The sequence below is a fragment of the Eumetopias jubatus genome, unplaced genomic scaffold (assembly GCF_037043125.1).
Source record: "Eumetopias jubatus isolate StellerSeaLion01/CBP00866 unplaced genomic scaffold, mEumJub1_p1.0 scaffold_8, whole genome shotgun sequence".
NCBI lineage: Eukaryota > Metazoa > Chordata > Mammalia > Carnivora > Otariidae > Eumetopias > Eumetopias jubatus.
This window is the reverse complement of record NW_028274814.1, coordinates 106,019,208-106,038,294: the sequence shown is the minus strand read 5'-3', so window position 1 is coordinate 106,038,294 and position 19,087 is coordinate 106,019,208. Positions and strand designations below refer to the sequence as shown.

At 34.1% G+C, this 19,087-nt stretch overlaps 1 protein-coding gene across 4 annotated transcripts in view; it reads right to left on the bottom strand.

The window, feature by feature from the left end:
* Positions 1 to 19,087, bottom strand: part of METTL25 (methyltransferase like 25) — a 182,168-nt gene that overhangs the window by 145,403 nt on the left and 17,678 nt on the right. For all 4 annotated transcript variants that reach the window (XM_088025281.1, XM_028105469.2, XM_028105470.2 and 1 more), the window contains exons 2-5: positions 14,875 to 15,039; positions 14,065 to 14,171; positions 5,801 to 6,397; positions 3,968 to 4,115 (exon numbers count right to left, since the gene is read on the bottom strand). In XM_088025281.1, the coding sequence (XP_087881407.1) occupies positions 3,968 to 4,115; positions 5,801 to 6,397; positions 14,065 to 14,171; positions 14,875 to 15,039 (1,017 nt within the window). The remainder of the gene's footprint in view (positions 1 to 3,967; positions 4,116 to 5,800; positions 6,398 to 14,064; positions 14,172 to 14,874; positions 15,040 to 19,087) is intronic.

The following is a 19,087-nucleotide window of genomic DNA, read 5'->3' as shown; positions in this document are numbered from 1 at the left end:
AGTAACTATGGAAAGCAAAGAGAAGCAAATGTGATTTTGAACACTTATCACCCCAAGACTTTGTTTACTGTCTGCAATACCCTTCCCACTTCTTCGTCTGATTAACTCCCACTGATCTTTTAAGTCACAGTGGGTTTTGCCACACTGGAACATAACCTCAGCTCCCATCCCCCCCATCACAGACTAATCTACATGTTATTCTGCTATAAGATAACACAAGAATAATATTCTGTCTTATAGCACTTACTACACTCTTTTGAACTAATGTTGGAGGATTAGGAAATAGAGGGAAACACTCTTTCCATATTTTGTGTTCTCCAAACTCTATAGTGAAATGACCATCTGTTCACTAAATTCTGGTTTACTGAAAGAAAAGTACCATTGTTTTCAGAAAATATAACTATTTAGGATTGAATAAATAAAAAATAGCATATGAGGGGCGCCTGGGTGGCTCAGTTGTTAAGCGTCTGCCTTTGGCTCATGATCCTAGAGCCCTGGGATTGAGCCCCACATTGGGCTCCCTGCTTGGCAGGAAGCCTGCTTCTCCCTCTCCCACTCCCCCTGCTTGTATTCCCTCTCTCGCTGTGTCTCTCTCTGTCAAATAAATAAATAAAATCTTAAAATAAAAAACAGCATATGAAACACCTTGGAATCACTAAAAAGAATAAGGCAACACTGTATGTGCTGATATGGAAAGATCACACATTAAGTGAAAAAAGCAAGGAAATAAGAACTGTTTATCTTTTGGGTCCCTAAAATATAAGAATATGAAGTGTGTACATATGTGTATACATTTTCTTTTCTGGAAAATTAAGAAGAAACCAAAAATATGGGTCGGGAGACTTTATTTTCATTTTTAATATCTTTCTATATTATTTGAATTTTCTATTCTAAATGATTTTTTGCAAATTAAGTTACTACCAGGACTATCGGGTTCCTAGGATTAAGAGCTACTTTTTCATCCCTTGAGGGTGAAGATGATATTGCATACATTTTAATATCATCACTGCTTAGCACAGTATGGAACATAGCTGGCATTCAATGAATGTTGAACTGAACTGAACTCTGCTTGGCATCTATTTGAGTTTTTTACTTCTTTCCCAAAGTACAGACTTTTTATGAGCACCCCCCCATCTCTCTTTATCAGACACAAAGTGTCAAGTTCCATGCCTTGAAAATAGTAGCTAGTCAAGAAATGTTTATTCAGTCATATTATCTCCTACCAGTATGACATGTAGCTGCCAATGCAGTGACAGTGGTTTTTTTTTCTATTGCTAGTCAGTTGTTCTTAATTATCTATCCAACACACATTATACAAATATTGATCTCCATGTATCATGTTTGAGGCAATGTGCTTAGTTCTGAAGATACAAGTGAATAAAAACCAGTATCTACACTCTAAAGACTCATAAATAAATCAGATCTTTCCATGGCAGGAAAGAAGTGGGAGTGACTGAAGATGTAGATGCACCTATCTTCCCTCCCCTTCAGATTCTTCAAAGGCCTCTCCACTGAACATGCCCTATGAAAAGATATTTTTCATTTTAGTTCAAATACATGGTCAATAAATACTTGTCAACAGTTTAACGCAATAATCTCTTAGAAAAGGTACTGGGGCACCTGGGTAGCTCAGTCGGTTAGGTGGCCAACTCTTGATTTCAGCTCAGGTCATGATCTTCGAGTCCTGGGATTGAGCCAGCATTGGGCTCCACACTCAGCGGTGAGTCTGCCAGAGGATTCTCTCTCCCCCCCTTCCTCTCCCCCTCCCTTTGCTCACACATGCTTGTGTGCATGCTCTAAAATAAATAAAATAAATCGTTAAAAAAAATACCTAAAGGCTGTTATAAAATGGATTGGCAAAGAAGTTCTTTTTGCCAATGATTGGCAAATCATTCTCTTAAATTTTTTTCTACTCTGGCAAACAGCTTTTACCAAGCCCTTTAGGAACAGAATTAAAGAACTAGACATCAGATGAAAAATGTATCAATGGTACTTCCTGGTTGCTGTAAAATAATGAGTCAGTTAAATCTGAATTTCTTTACATGTTCAACAAAAACCAGACAGATAATAAACAAAATTATTCATAAGCCACAACTACACCACAAATTTTGACTTAAATGTAAGTTAGTAAATAAACATCCTAAACTAGCAGAACCAGCTGAGAGGATCACTCCAGAGGAAGAATCAGTTGGAGAAAAATGTGTGTGACAGAGAATAGAGTACAAAGCCAATAAAGAGGATCCCATTCATGGTGGGAAATACTGAGGCTAGGTCTGAGACCTGATGATACAGAGCAATGGCTGCAAAGGTCCAGCAGGACCAGAGATGGCAGTCCTAAGACGGTACTGCCTGAAGAGGAGAAGGAGGTCCTTTGGAAGGGGAAGGCATCTCAGGGGGCATGATGATGATAAAATGAAAGAGGGAAGAAAACAGCTGAAATTAAAGATCTTATACTGTAGGACAATACTTCTGAATTGAAGAATACACCAGGCATCTCTACCTACCCCAAATGAGCCAATTATTAAAACAAAACAAAACCCCATTTAACTGTACCTATAAAATAGGAAGCTGTTGAACTAAGAACCAAACCTCCCCTACATAAAATCTTACCTTACTGCTGATGCAGGAAAACACTACTCATTTAATATTTTAAAAGCTATATGACTGTGATTGTATTGAAGGTCATTCTTCATTTCTTTTAGGAAAGATGTACAATAAGACTGTAAAATAATGTAAATATTTGTGCATATACTTTAGTATAAATACTTCTTTTCTATTTTAGGTTCACTTTTTTCCCCAAATTTTTACATTGAAAATTTTTGTACTCAAAGTTGGAAGTAATGGCATAACAAATATATATATTCTCCATGTAAATCAAACTGTTAACTTTTTGCCAATTTGCTTTCTCTCACTGGTGTATCTCCATATATTCCCAACTTTACTTTTGTACACCTTGTCCTAAAAGATACTTTTTAAGACACATAAAGAATTCAAATTCAATTAACTTTTATCTCACAAAAATCTTTGTCGGTTTTAAGGATGACCTGTCTCATCCAGTCAATTTTCAGTAGAATTATACAATCATAATTTTTACTTCTTGAATATGGCTAAATGAAAAATAATTAAAATTTCATATTCATCTGGGTTTTAAAACTGAGAAGAGCATAGAATACCATCCACATGCACACATCTTCCTAATGTAAAAATTCTTAGCAAGGGATGGTGGATGTTGATAAAGACTTCCTTATACCAACAGAAAAGGGAACTGCTAATGTTAATAGACTAAATAACCATCTAATCTGAACTAGTGGTTTTGAAAGCATATCTCATGGAGAGATAGAACATATAAAATGGATCAGACAGAGGAGTTTCAGGAGCTGCTCTGGATGAAGGGCTATGAGATGCTTTAAGTCCTACCAAAGTACTCTATACTTTGTTCCTCAGGTACCTTCTCAGTCCAGGGAGTAGTTTGAGTACAATTTTGATGCAACTGCATAGTTATGCAGATTTTTAAAATCAGAGTATGTTGACTCTTCAAAATACAGTAAGGAAGTTTGGTGGGTTTTTTTGAGAAATAGTAATATAGCTTACAAAACAGAGGCTTTAGAAATGAAAGCAAACTTTGCAACTATATATTCATCTCAAAATAGCTTTACTATTTAAGCAAATATATATCATACAAGTATTTTTAAACAGAAGTTCTCTAAAATGTGCCACATAAAATTTTTAAGTATTTGCAGTTTTTAGCATTCATTAAGACCATTTTATGAAGAAACTATAATAAAACACATAAGGTGATAGCACATCAACTTGCATTTGATGTAACATTAAAATTACAAGAATATTTAGATCAGGTATTCTCTCAAATGTTAATTCAAAATGTTACTGTCAACAATAAAAAAAAAAGGACAAAAAACAGCCGTTATGCTCAAATAAATATAATTAAGAGATATGGGAAACTTTGTACCTTTTTGTGGTTTTTCAAACTCTTCAGATAAGAGGTGGTAGCAACAACCCACACTGCAAACTCCCTTGATTTCAGACTTGGAAGTAAATATTCGCAGAGTATTTGGAGCAAGATCACCACAAGTATGTAGACCTACCATCAAACAATCCTTTGAAAATGAGAAGAAAAAATAAATTTTGGCAATTAAGAGGAAGCCTAAAAAAATTTCAGGTGAAGACATTAAATGTTCATTGGAATATACGGAGCTTTTAAAAATGATCAAATTCTACCTAGAAAGTAGTATATGTTTTTTATTTTAAATTTCCTTTATAGGCAAAAATGACTGTGATCTTTTATCACAACGAACATACTTCTGAATTGATTTTCTAATGTTTTTGGTTACTTATCCATTTGAATTTTCTCTGATCTCTTTTACAACTAATATTTGCTTAACAAATAGCCAAATTAAAGACTGGACAATCAAACGAAGCACGTATTACTAGGACAAACTTGTGATTTGAGATACATTTACAGCTTCTAGTCAATATTTTTATTTACCTCTTCACGAACTGCCTACCAAAACTTATAAAACATTGCCATAAAGAGTAAGTGGTGCTAAGTTGGCATTTCTACTCCAACACCAAAAAAGGATAGTTTATTCATTACATCAAATATAGCAATATCAAATTCAATAAAAAAAATTTTTCTTTAAATTTTTTATTGTTAATGTTAATCACCATACATTACATCATTAGTTTTTGATGTAGTGTTCCATGATTCACTGTTTGTGAAAAAAAATTTTTTTAATGTACACACATACAAAATGGGCACACACATACATTCACAGATCTTAATCAATATACCAAGTTTGTTTTAACTCTTCAGTGTCTTAACTTCCTCATCTGTAAAATGAGGATAATAGTACCTATCTCAATGGGTTGTTGTAAAATTTAAGTAAGCTAATACTGGTAAATGACTTAGTACCACCTCTGGCACACAATAAAATTCAGTAAATGTTTTCTATTCTTATTATCATTATCATGTTACTATAAATTCAAAATAATAGACATGTTAAGTTGTGAGTAAAGTATATTTTTATAACTATCTTCAGAACAAATACAATTATTTTAAGTTATTCTATTAAAAATTTTTTTTTAGGCCATGTATTCTAGACCATAAGCAAAGCTTAAGTCTAAACTTTCTAAACAAAAAAAAATGTACCTATAAGTAGTTTTGACCTGATAGAACATTCAGTTGCTTCAACCACCACTGTCTTCAAAGTTTTTGGAGGGTTGTGCAACTATTTTATTTTCTCGATGACTAGATAGTTTGGGTAGGTTTTATTTAGATATTACAACATTGTAAGTAGAAAGGAATTTAGAGAGGAAGGGTCTATTACTAATTAGAGGTAGAACAACAGAGGCATAAATCTCTCTCTTTAAACTTGGCTTAGCTCTCCCTAAAGATATTACAAGAAAATTTAATCTCATTCTTTACTATGTTCATCATATACTATTAGTTAATAATATTATCAGGTGTCAGATGAAAATATGCAATCACTATTTTATCCTAATAGTAAAATATTTAAATATTGTATATGTGTGTTATGGGGAGGGGAGGGAAGGTATTGGTTAATTTGGGTTATTAAATTGCTAATTCACTACAGAACTCAAGAAACATTGTTCTAGCTAATCTTATATTAGATTCTTATAATAGTTTGCATATAGCCTCTGATATTTCTTGGCCCTTTAGATTAATGTAATCAAAAAGATAAAGTTAAGTAAGCTACTACTGAAATTTAATTCTATGTCTTAGAGCATTTTTATAAATTAAGGAATTCAAAAGTGAAATCACCTCCAGATCTTTAATAATATCATGCAGTTCTGAATCAGCAGTGATAAAAGATGTTAAAGGTGAATATATATTTGATTCATTTGACTTTGATGTCAGTTTTCTTCTCTCTTTATTTGCTTCAGACATTTTTCTCTTAGGTGTTTGGAATGAAGCAGGTTCTATAGCATTAATAGGCAAAAGGTCTATAAGAGCAAAGGCATTTTCAAAACACAAGTTTTCTTCTCGATGTGAATACACATGTAGGTTTTCCATTTGTGTTCTAATGTTAGAAATTAGAGAATCCGAAAAATCTGACAAAAAACCTGAGGCAGACATCTTTTCTTGATTTGCAGGATTGTTGTTACACATTCCATCAAAATCTACTTTATACTTAATTTCATTCTGCACTTTCCTTTCTTTTGCCATTTTTAATGCCAGTCCATTGACATCTAATTTTGACCGAGTATGGTAGACTTTCCAATGTTTCTTCAATTTCCTGTTTCTCTCCTCAGCTCCATGAGTATTGGTATTTGATGAATCAATTCCATAAACTTTTAAGCCATACTTCAAGGACAAAAAAGAGCTTAGGTAGCCTTTTCCAGAACCCAGGTCAATTACCTAAAGTAAGAAAAACAGAATGAAATAAAGGATTTTAGTCAGATGAGAACAGAAAGCATTCTCAGTATCTTTTTAAAAAGCAAGTAAAGAAATGGTTGTGTAATTTATATAACCTGTTATGTTTTTTAATTTTTGATTCCTACTAAAAACCAACCATTTTCATCATTTTTGACATTTTAAAGGAGGTTCTAGACATTATAGTAAGTCAAGGAATAGATGTAAAAGATATAAATATGGGAAATAAAACTGTCTTTCTTCATAGATGACATGATTGCATCTGCAGAAAATCTAAAGGAATATACAAAACTAACAACTAGCAAGTGAATTTAGCAATGTGTCAGGATACAGGATCATTAGAAATTAATAATTAACCAACAGAATATATACAATACAGTAGTAAAGAACAATTAGAAAATAAAATTTAAAACCAACTGAATTAAAATAGCAAAAAAATATAATATCTAGCAATAAATTTAGTGAAGGTTCTGTAAGGCCTATTCACTGAAAACTTTAAGCAGAGAAAAAATTTAAAAGATCTAAATAAAGATACATCATGTTCACGAAATGGCACAGACTTAAAATGAAGATGTCAATCCCCCAAAATGACTTGCAGATTCAACACAATCCTAATCAAAATCCCAGCAGGTTTCTTAAAAAATTGACAACTAGATATTATAGTTTATACGAAAAGGCAGAGTACCTAGAATAACCAAAACAATTTTGAAAAAGAATAAGGTTGGAAGATTTATCCTGATTCAGGAATTAAAACTACAGTAATCAAAAGCAGCATAGTGCTTTAATCAAAACAGATAAATAAATCAATAGAAAAGAAAAGCATACAGAAATAGATCCAAACTTATATAATCAACTGATTTTTGACAAAATGGCTAAGGTAATCCAGTAGAGAAGATAATCTTTACAACAAATGGTGCTGGTATAATGGATGTCTGTCCGGGGAAAAAAGGTGAACTTTAATTGTCACACAGCAAACACAAAACTTAATTAAAAGTGTATGGACACCAAGGAGGGTATGTGCTATGGTAAGCACTGTGAATTGTGTAAGACTGATGAATCACAGACCTGTACCTCTGAAACAAATAATACATTATATGTTTAAAAGAAAAAAAAAGAAGAAAATAGTAGGAAGGGAAAAATGAAGAGGGGGGAATCGGAGGGGGAGACGAACCATGAGAGACTATGGACTCTGACAAACAAACTGAGGGTTTTAGAGGGGAGGGGGGGTAGGGGGATGGGTTAACCCTGTGATGGGTATTAAGGAGGGCACGTATTGCATGGAGCACTGCATGTTATATGAAAACAATGAATCATGGAACACTACATCTAAAACTAATGATGTAATGTATGGTGACTAACATAACGTAATAAAATTATAAAAAAAAGTATATCACAAATCTAAATGTGATAGTAAAAACTATTAAATTCTGGAAGAAAGCATGAGAACATTTTTGTGACACTGAGGGGGCAAAGATTTCTTTTGCAGGACATAAAAAGTATTTGCTTTTACAAAAGAACTAACTGAAAAAAATGGACTTCACTAAAATTAAAAATTTTGCTATTAAAAATACATAGTTAAAAAAAGAAATATTTGCAAAACATATATCTGACCAATGGTTTGTATCCAGAATACACAAAGAACTCTTACAACTCAAAAATAAGACAAGCAAACAACTTAACAATTGGCAAAATATTTAAACGCACACTTCACAAAAGAAGATATACAAATGGGCAATATGAAAAGATGCCCGACATCACTAGTCATCAGGGAAATGCAAATTAAAAGCATAATGAGATACACACAAGTGTAAAGTGGTACAGGCACTTTGAAAAACACTGGTAGCTTACCATAAAGTTAAAACATATACTTATTATATGACCTACAAATCCCATTTCAGACTCTTTGCCAAAGATAAATGAAAACATGTTTCATTAAGTCTTGTATGTGAATATTCATAGCAGCTAAAAAAAATGGTAACATCGCAAATGTCCATCAACCTGTAAATGGCAAAACAAATTGTAGTATATCTATACCATGTCATAAAGAAAAACAAAGAGTAAACACAACATTGATGACTCTCAAAAGTTACGTGCTGAAGGAAACAATTCAAACACAAAAGTCCTCATACTATTTGATTCCACCTATACGACGTTCTAGAAAATTCAAAACTACGGGTATTATGTAAGACTGATGAATCACAGAACTGTACCCCTGAAACAAATAATACATTATATGTTAATTAAATATATATATATATATATATATATATATAAAAGGCAAAACAAAAAAGAGAAAATTCAAAACTACAAGTAGGTCAGGGGTGCCCAGCTGGTTCAGTTGGGAGAGCATATGACTCTTGATCTCAGGGTCATGAGTTTGAGCCCCATGCTGGGGGAGCAGTTTACTTCAAAACAAAACAACAACGACAAGAAGGTCAGTAGTTACCTGAGAGTGGAGAAAGAAATATCTTGTGGAAGGGCATGAGGAAACTTTTTATGATGACAAATATTGATTATGGTGGTGGTTACACAACTGTACACACCAAGTTCATCAAAATGTACACCTAGAATTGGTGAATATGTAAATTATACCTCAATAAAACTAAAAATAAGAAAATTAAATATTACCGAGATTGTTACTGTACTGCCATGTCATTTTGTAAGAAATAAATAATTACAGGAATACTATCATAAGAAATCAGTATCTAATTTTATGTCTATCCTAAAATCAGTTAAACACTGATAAGTATGAGCCACTCAAGGAAACATTCTTATATCTGAAGTAATGCCATTAATTAAATCCTCAAAAATTTTAGGGTCTTGCAATTTAAGCAGTTCATAGATAAGATTCCAATAAATAATTCCCATAAATAAGCTTACAAAGAACTCCTTCTGCCCTTTTCTATGTTCATCTCTGGGCTAGGCATTATGGGAAATACAGAAGCATTATATATCTTGATTTTAAGGAATTATAATCTAACTGAAGATACCATACCTATACTCATGAATACAAGGGCTACACAGTAGAAACTATTAGTCAGTTCTCTCCTATCTGAATCTCTAGAGAAAGCAAAGCTCCCTATTCCTTTCCTTCTATGAAACACACTTACTGATGCTGATGACAACCTTAAAGTTAGCGACCAATGGGTTGCTTACAAGCATCAGTATATTTGTTCCTATCAGTGTAAATGTTTTCTTACCAAGAGGTAATTGAGTTTATTCCTATATCTGTTTATGGCAATTCCACTTGTGAGTCAAGAATATCCTGGCTGCAAGTAACAGAACATCAAGTTTCGAACAATGAAGAAAATCCACCCCACTTAAGAAATCTGGCAGTACAGTGGTTGAACCATTCAAAGGCTCAACCACAAACAGCCTTTGGGGCATCTTATTTGTAATTTCTCTGGCTGTAAGATGGCTGTAAAAACTCTAAGAATCATGTCTTCCCAGTATTATATCTAAAAACCTTTTCAGTAATGGGCGAATTCTCCTAGGAAATCTATCAGTTGACTTACACTCCTATTTTACTGATCCAAGTTGACTTTTATCCTCCTCCAGATTTGTCTAATTTAGTAGCATATGTAGTGTCAGCAATACAATGAAAACTTCTATGCACTTAACTAACATAAGCCATACATTTTGCCTTCAAACTATCTGGTCTGAATACCAAAATCTCCACCATTCTGATCTCCTATTATCCTTTACTCACAGCACTCTTTTCCTTCCTGATCATTTTATGGGTTTGAGAACAAAGAATTTTCCAGTCCAATGCCTGGTGGGAGGTATATTCCTAGTCTCCTAATTCTGTTTAGGAGACTTTCCCACAGAAACATTGTTACACATAGTGGGGACATTTCTTAACACTATTAGTACAGTAATACACTTCATATAGAAGAGTTACATATTTTTTTGAGTCTGTCTTTTTTAATAGAAATTGTATTGAAAGTACACAACATGATGTTTAGATATACATAGTGAAATGACTACTACAGGCAAGCTAATTAACATAGCCATCCCTTCACACAGTTACATCTTTTTTGTTTTGTTTTGAAATAAGGAGGTTCATAGTATCTTTCTTTTATTAGTTGCAGAGATATAATTTAGTGATTCATCAGTTACATATAACACCCAGGGCTCATGACATTAAGTGCCCTCCTTACTGCCCATCACCCAATTATCCCTCCCCCTGCCTCCAGCAACCCTCAGTTTGTTTCCTGGAGTTCAGCATCCAGAAGAGTTATATTTTGTTATCTGACCTAGAGATCTAATTACCATTCTAGGCTAATGACTTTCAAATTTATAATTCTAGTATGAAATTCTCCCATGAACTTCATACCCATATAACCAACAGTCTACTAAACATTTCCACTTCAATATCTAATAAGAACCTCAAATTTAATGTGTTCAAAACTAAGTTCTTGATATTCTCTGTAAAACCTGCCTTTCCCATAATATTCTCCATCATAGTTAATGATATCTCCATACTTATCTCCAGGTGGAAATTATGGCTCTTTTCTTTCTCTCATACCCTATGTGTGAAATGTAAGCAAATCCATAATCTTAGCAACTGCACCCTAAGCCTGCCTTACTGTAACAACCTCCTCAATAGTCTCTCTGCTCTGCTCCTTTCCCTCAAGTCTATACTCAGGAGAACAAAACAGTCTGATCATACCACTCCTCTTAGCAAAATCTCTCATCAACTCTTTAATCTTATCTCTTCCTTACTAACCTCTTTTGTTATTGGGATTTATGCCTTAACTCTGAAAACTTTTCACATGCTCAGGTAGGAGCCAATTTCTGAAAAGAACCAGCCTGAATGTTTACAAAGACTATGGCTAAAAAGGGCAAAGACAATGAAAATATCTGCTTTGTAACAGCTCTCAACACAGCAACCAGAGTGATCCAGTGTGTCCAACAGTTTCTCATCTTTTTCAGGATAAAAGCCCAAAACATCACAATGGCCTCTAACACTCTACAACTTTATGACCTGCCTTCTACCACTCCAACCACAGCTCCTACTGCTTTGCCCTTGTTCTCTCCACTGTAGCTGATATGGCTTTCAGACTGTTTCAAGAACACACCAGACATATTCCTACTCTAGGTCCACTGAGGATGTTATTCCTTCTATCTGAAAAGTTTTTTGTCCAGATATTCTAATGGGTAACTCTCTTACCTCCTGAAGGAGGCCTTAATTCAAATGAGTTTAAAACGAGTTCTTAGTTGTTCCTCCCTTCCTTAGCAAAAGCTTTAATCTCCCATCTCTGAATTAGCTACTTCCTTTGCTTTTTATTTTTTCTCTTTAAAGTATATTAACACACACCAAAAAATATACTTATAATCACTTTATTATCTATCTTTCCCCATTAGAATATAAATGCCATGGGGCAAAGATATCATTAGTTTTGTTCATTACTGCATCCTCAGTATCTGTAATAGTGTGTGACACAGGTAGGAGCTAATGAAGTATCTGTTAAATGGATGCATGCATACAGGTATGAATGAATGCACATATTTTGGAAATAAAAATTAAGAAGCCTTGGTAATGTGAGTGAGAGAGGCAAAGGTTTTTGGCATGTAGGGAGCAATGTGGCTGGGGCAAAAATGAATTCTGTTTTGTTTTCTTCTCTGGTGTCTACGGTCACTAGTAAAGTTAGGTATTTCAGAATCTGGGTTTCCATCTATCCCCATGAAATCTGTATTTACTAAATCTGCATTTTAAAAGTAAAAGTTGTACATGTATAATAGACCTTAAACTTTACTATTGTGAGAATCAAATACTGCTATAAAGTGATTTCAAGAGAAAGACTTTAAGTCTTTAATTTAGGTTATTTCATTCTCTAAGGACATGCCTCAGTGCTATAATAAAGTCCCCTAAAAGCAGGTCTAACATGATACATTAAAGTATTTCAAAATTTCTCTGTACTTTAGAAATAAAATAATCTGCTGTGTGAGTTTAAAGTTATTTATTATGTAATGTTTCATATAAATAAAGAATAAATGTAGTCTAAATGTAAAGTTATGAAGCACAATAATAAATAGCACTTATCTTAGTTTGGGTTATCACAGAGCACATTCTACAGCAAAGATTTAAGTATAAGCAAATTATTTGAGAGGGAAGTAGAGAACTGAAAAGGAGAAAGGAAGGCAGCCCAATAAAATCTGTGCTATTAAGAAAGATACCACTTGGGAGCTAGTGTACAACACATACCTCAGAATCATCCTACCTGAAATGTCAAGGAGTTGATGTATTTGCACATCAACTTTATTCAAGGCTGTTCAAAGGGAAGAATTAATTCCCAGAACCTATATATGAGTAGTACTTTACTTTGGCAGCCAGAGAAAACTCACAGGGGAAAATGCAGATATTGCCAGGTAGAAGGCAGGCTGGCACACCATGAAATGTCCGAGAATATTTCGGTTAGGCATCCAATAGTATCTGCTATAACAGTGAACCCACCAGCCATCCTACGAATGAAAATGTGAGTATTTCCACTGCATATAACTATGTTTTCCTTCCATATCTCATCTCACTGCTTCCTCGGCCAGAAGTGACAACTATTCTCAAATTATGATTCCCTTGCTTCTTTAATAACTGTTCTGCATGCATTTTTTGCATTAAGAATATACCATTATTTTGCTTAAAAGCTTCAAAAAAATGGTACCATAAAATATGTAGCCTTCTGTACACTGTTTAATTTTCCACTCAATTTTATGTTTCTAATATCCATCCATGTAGTATGTATGGCAGTAGTTTATTACTATGTAATTGCCCCTTTTACTCCAGCTGAGTATCACTGCCATGGTAAGCCTGTTAGTGATCCAGGTAGGTACCGCTAGGTATGATACGTTAAAGAAAAGGTCGAAAATTACTGCCTTAGCTCTTCCCTCTAGCCCCTAACCTAGAGATCTACGCTGCCGTAAGTGGCTCTGCATGCCTAGTCCAGGCTGTGACAGTTCTCTAATCATCCTCAAACGCTCCACAAGTCTGGAAGAATCCATGAAAAAGATTCTAATGCCTAATAGAAACTGAAGGAGGGAAGATCCTCCACTACCCCCATAGATGTTCTTGTAGAGATAAGAAAAATAATTTACTGTTTTTACAAGCCAGGAATAAGAAAAATAACTCACTATTTTTATAGGTCAATATAGGCAATCTCTGATTTTATTTTAACATCTGTTTTCAGACAATACTGTTTCACAAAAGCTACTTTTCACAACAGGAATGCACCGTGATTCTGACACTGTGAAAGAATCCAAGTCCTAAAACATAGTTTCTTTGTGTTACTATAATGAGGCAGGTACCCCAGACCACAGCTTGGTAACCCAGGTTCTGAGAACACCCAGTGGCAAACAATTATGCAGAATGTCATTATCATAATGTTGCCTCAAGTTGGAAACTTATCGAAGATAATTTAAAAGAGTTAAATTTGTGGCAAAACATGAATAGTCATATCTTATTTTTAGTATAAATTTGTTATAATAATAGTGTATTGGGAAATGAGAGGACATATTTAAAGTGTCTGACATAACTAACATCAGTTATTATTTAATGACATTCAAAGGCGAGACAGTGATCATAGATAAGAATGTAAATGATAACCAAAAAAAAGGCACTAATTTTAATGCCTGAAAATACAAGGAAATTCCCTTACCTGCTTTATTCCATAGTAATCAGCAATACTGCTGATCAGCTCTGACATAGCCTGAACTTCATGAGATTTTTTCAAATTCATAAATTCATCTGGTTTCACATTTTCACCTGAACAAAAATAAAACAAAATTAAAATACTGCTATTAAACAAAATGTAACAAAAAATCATCAGTTAATGTTGTTTTCTGTAATTACATATGAAAATAATATAGAGATTCCATTGTGCCTGCATGATAGATCTCCATTAGTTTAGCTGCTATGAATCAAAATTTGAATTAACAACATAAATAAGAAGACCCACAGAACATTATTTAAAAAAAAAAAAAAAATGTCCCTTGACAGGCACTTGGGTGGCTCACTTGGTTAAGCGTCTGCCTTCGGCTCAAGTCATGATTCTGGGGTCCTGGGATTGAGCCCCACATTGGGCTCCCTGCTCAGCAGGAAGCCTGCTTCTCCTTCTCCCTGCCCCCGGCTCATGCTCTCTCTCGCTATCTCTCTCTGTCTCAAATAAATATAATCTTAAAATAAAAAAAATTAAAATGTTACTTGACACAAAAAAAACAATTATAAAGGAAAAGACTGATAACTGGACTAAAATGTAGGAAAAAAAATGTGGAGATCTGTAACTAAGTTGTTCTGTATAACATGATGCATAAGAAAACCTACTCATCTAAGTATAAGCCAATCTATCAGTGCTCATGAGAGAAGAGCACTGATAGAACAATAAATTAAAAACATGTTAGAAAGAATATATGAACATATATGAGCAGTATGTTGCTTCTAATACTAAAAAAAATACATACACACTTACCAGTTCTCTGTTTTTTATTTCCTCGAAGGGCTGTAAGCAACTGTTCAAAAGGAGTACATATTCCCAAATTTGGTACAGAATAAGATCTCACAGCCAGAGCAAAGGCCTCCACACTCACCAGCTTCTGGGAAGTCTCACAAAATATTTTGGGAAAATTGGTAATACCTAAAAAGACCAGGATAAAAAGAAATGTTAGCAATAACTAATTAATGCTAATTTGTGTGAGATTTAAAAAATAAATGAAAAACACTGGATCTTTACAAAAAATTACAATATTTCCATTTCAGGGTGAATTTTGACAGTATCTCTAATGGTTCCATTGTATTTGTTATTTCAGTATTAGCTATCTGTAGCAACCAGTTTTCTCTTAATAGTGTACACAATTATATATTTAAATTCTAAATTAAAATTTGGCCTTTTTTTCCTTCCAAAAGCCAAAAAAAAAAAAAAAAAAGCAGCAGCAAAATAAAAGTTTAAAATCCTGCTACACTGTAATGTGGTCATTAAATTTATGAATGGTCCTGGCTGACCTACAACTGGGAATTTAAAGGCAATCAGCCTGCACTACACTGTTATTCCCTGTGCATACTGCAAGTGGAACAACGGCAACATCCCCAGTGGTATAAATATTACTGTAAAAGAGTCCCTATACCATTTGGACCATAAAGAAATTGTGTGTGTGTGTGTGTGTGTGTGTGTGTGTGTGTGTGTGTGTGCGCGCGCGTGTTGAAAGCACTGTCAATATGAGTTTTAAAACTTGTCATGTTAAAATCAGGTGATTTTAATCTGGTCAGTTTTAAGCCATATATTCTGTAAGTTTACTACAGGAACTATTGAGGATTTCCAAATCCTCACTCATTAAGAAGTGTATGGTCAACTGTCATACCGCAAACATCCCCTACCTCTCTTTGTGTGAGGATCATGTATCCTGTTGAACTCTGTTGTGGACACATCTCACCAAAGTGAACTATGCCATTTTCAGACAGAAGTTTTAAGAGAACTGGAGGATTCGCTATGCTTTTTTTTCCCAGAACTGTAATCACTGAAGCATGTGTCAAGATGGAACCAGAGTTCTTGAGTGACTATGATATGGACATCACTGCTGCCAAACTACCATAGGCTGCAACATACAGGAAAAGTAAACTGCATTCTTTTTAGTCACTGAGTTTTTAGGTTTATTACTGCAGCATAATCTCACCTATTCTAATGAAACAGATGGAAACATATATGCACACTGATAGAGTTGCTTATTTTTTGCTCAATTTCAGTTTTTTATGGCCATTTTTATATATTTAATTTATTTAAGACGCTTACAAAAAGGGCATTCCAATGTGTCGGTAGTGATTTAAATAAAATCTTTGAATGGATCAGTCTAATTAAGTTCATTCATTGAAAATTACTTTTAATAATTAAAAAACCCCATACATTCGGTGTTTAAATGAAATATTTAAAATGTTCACCTTACGGAAGAATGGTACAATCCAGGAAACAAATTTGGTTCTACCAGAGAAACCAAACTATACACTATGAAGTCTATACTAGCAGGGCTGATCCTCCACAGTTTCTTACAAAATTATAAAAATTCATTTTTTTTAAAGATTTTATTTATTTGACAGAGAGAACACAAGCAGAGGGGGAGAGAGGGAGAAGCAGGCTCCCTGCTGAGCAAGGAGCCCGATGTGGGACTCGATCCCAGGACCCTGGGATCATGACCCGGGCCGAAGACAGCCACTTAACTGACTGAGCCACCCGGGTGTCCCTATAAAAATTCATTTAAACACAAAGAATAATTCTAAATTCTTCAAGCAAATTTTCTAGCAAAAATTAGAAGAAAATTGATGAAGGCCTGCAGAATTCTAAATAAGAACTACATATTTAAGACAGTATCTTTTTAAAGCTATTATCTATTAAGTTGTTGGTGGTAATGTTTACCATGTTAATTAAAAATAAAATTGTCAGAGACCTGTAACTTCCATTTCTGAATCAACTAATTAGAAATTTAAGCTACAAAATCACTACAGTGAATTTATTTAAGATATATTTTGTGTATTATAAAGTTCTTTGGATATTTTACCAACTGAATTTACTAACTCAGCCAAAAGTAATAAAATCCACATCAAAATATTTAGGCATGATACAGAGGGGAAAACTCAGTCAACTATTAAGTGAGACTCTCAAGTTTAAGGGTAGTCTCAACATCCCCAAGTTCCAGGGCAGCAATTTCTTTGAGTGTGATAGAATAAGGGTATTAAATCTCAAAGTGCAGAGGGACTATTATAGTAGTCAGTTATTGGACAATGCTGCCAACAGAAAGAAATGTGATGTTTCTGTTGCAAAAGTAAAGGTTCAAATCAACTTAACTATCCTACTGAAAATACTTGAAAAAAATCCAAATTCAACCTGATCTAAATGTTGTTAATTTGCTTTTAAATATAGGCCTCGCAGAAATTTCAGAAATCTGGAGATCTAAATTACAAAGTGTTATCTTTTCAACAATGCTTGCTTTTTTAAAAAAGGAGAGTGTTCTGATTCAGTCCATTAGTTTATGTCATTTAGGGCTATACGAGTTTATTTAGATAGTCTAGAACCTGTGAAAAAAATCTCTGGATTACAGAAATATAGCTTCTGTACTTTCTTTGTTTGCAAGTGATCCAGCCTGTAACTTCCACTAGCAATTTTTAAACATTCAGAAAGGGGGGGAGGGGAGAGAGGCGCGTCATGTTATCTTTACTTCCACCTCTGAAATTGAGTAAGAAAAGTTATGTGGCAATGCTAACAGTGTATGTAGTCCTCATAGTGCTTCTCTAGGTACTTGTAGAAGGAGTTTGGGTTCGGCAACTGGCAAAACAGAAACCACAGTGTTAACCAATACTTACTTAATTATTAATTAGCTGGAATTTTTTATACAGGGAAAGCTTTGTTTTTAAAATTTGTTGCCACTGCACCGCCATATTAAGTGGTTTGATTGTTTTGTAAATATCTCCCCCTACTGGAAGTACCTGTTCTGCTTGATTGCATGCTTTGTCTTTATGTACTCTTAGTTTTTGCACATCCTAGATCACTATCCCACAGAGGTTTCTTGTAATATGGGTTGATTGCACATGAGAGCAAGAGGAGCAAAGAGACAGTGGAGAAGCTATTTTTTGTAAATATGAGATCAGGATATCTCTAGGTATCTTTTTTTTTTAAAACAGCAGAGATCAATATACAAGGAAAGATAGAAAAGTTCGATATACACATTAATTATGAAAATCTCAAGGTAGAGAAATGAATAACACTTCAAAACTAAAAATAATAGAAGAAAATCAACCAATATATTTACATTTTTAAAAGTTTCAAAAATAAACGTCTGTTATTTTATTTGAATGTTATCTAGCACTTTAAGGAAGACAGAGTACTGCTAAGGATTCATAACTCATTGAGATTATAACTAACATTTATTGCACATATGCTATGTGCCAGGCACCGCGCTCAACAGTTTACATTTAATGGAACAGTCTTATGAGGTGATTACATAGTGCTCTTATACCCATTTCCAGAGGAAGAAATCGAAACTTAGAGGCTACACGTTAGCCATGTTTGCACAGACTCCAGATGGGTGAACCAAGGCAGTATTCAGCCTTTGCTTGTAATTCCCAAATTTGATTATTAGCATGCCACAGCAGTAAGCTCAGTGGGCAACAAATGAAAACAGGAAAGACAGCAGTTAAAACCACTAGGCAAGTGTATGACTGTCAGAATCAGGTCTAGCAAGAATTCCCTCTGGCAAAGATCCATACCATGGTAATATCTTAAGATGGTTCATATTACTTTGTTCATGTTCTTAATTCTTTCACTTTATTTCCCTCAACACCTCCCGCTCTACCAGAAGTGATTTTAAGGTTTCAAGAAATTTAAAAAGTAATTTTTACACACAGAACAACTGACGTCTCTGAAAAAGAAATAAAAAGGCTTTATAATGAGATTTTGTTGTAGTATCTATTTCTATAAGTAAAGCAACCCAACTGCTTCATGCCCAGTTTTAAAGCAACAATACCTTCATATGGCAGGCACTCAGTTAGTAGATCAATGGATGAATGAAAGCAGTTCTTTAATATACTCACTACTGCAGCATCACCAGCTATACTAGGAGAAACAAATGCTAAGATTCTGTGGTGGTAGTGATCCCTGAGGCCAGTTGGAGGACTTCCATAGCACTGCTGAGCCTGTTAGA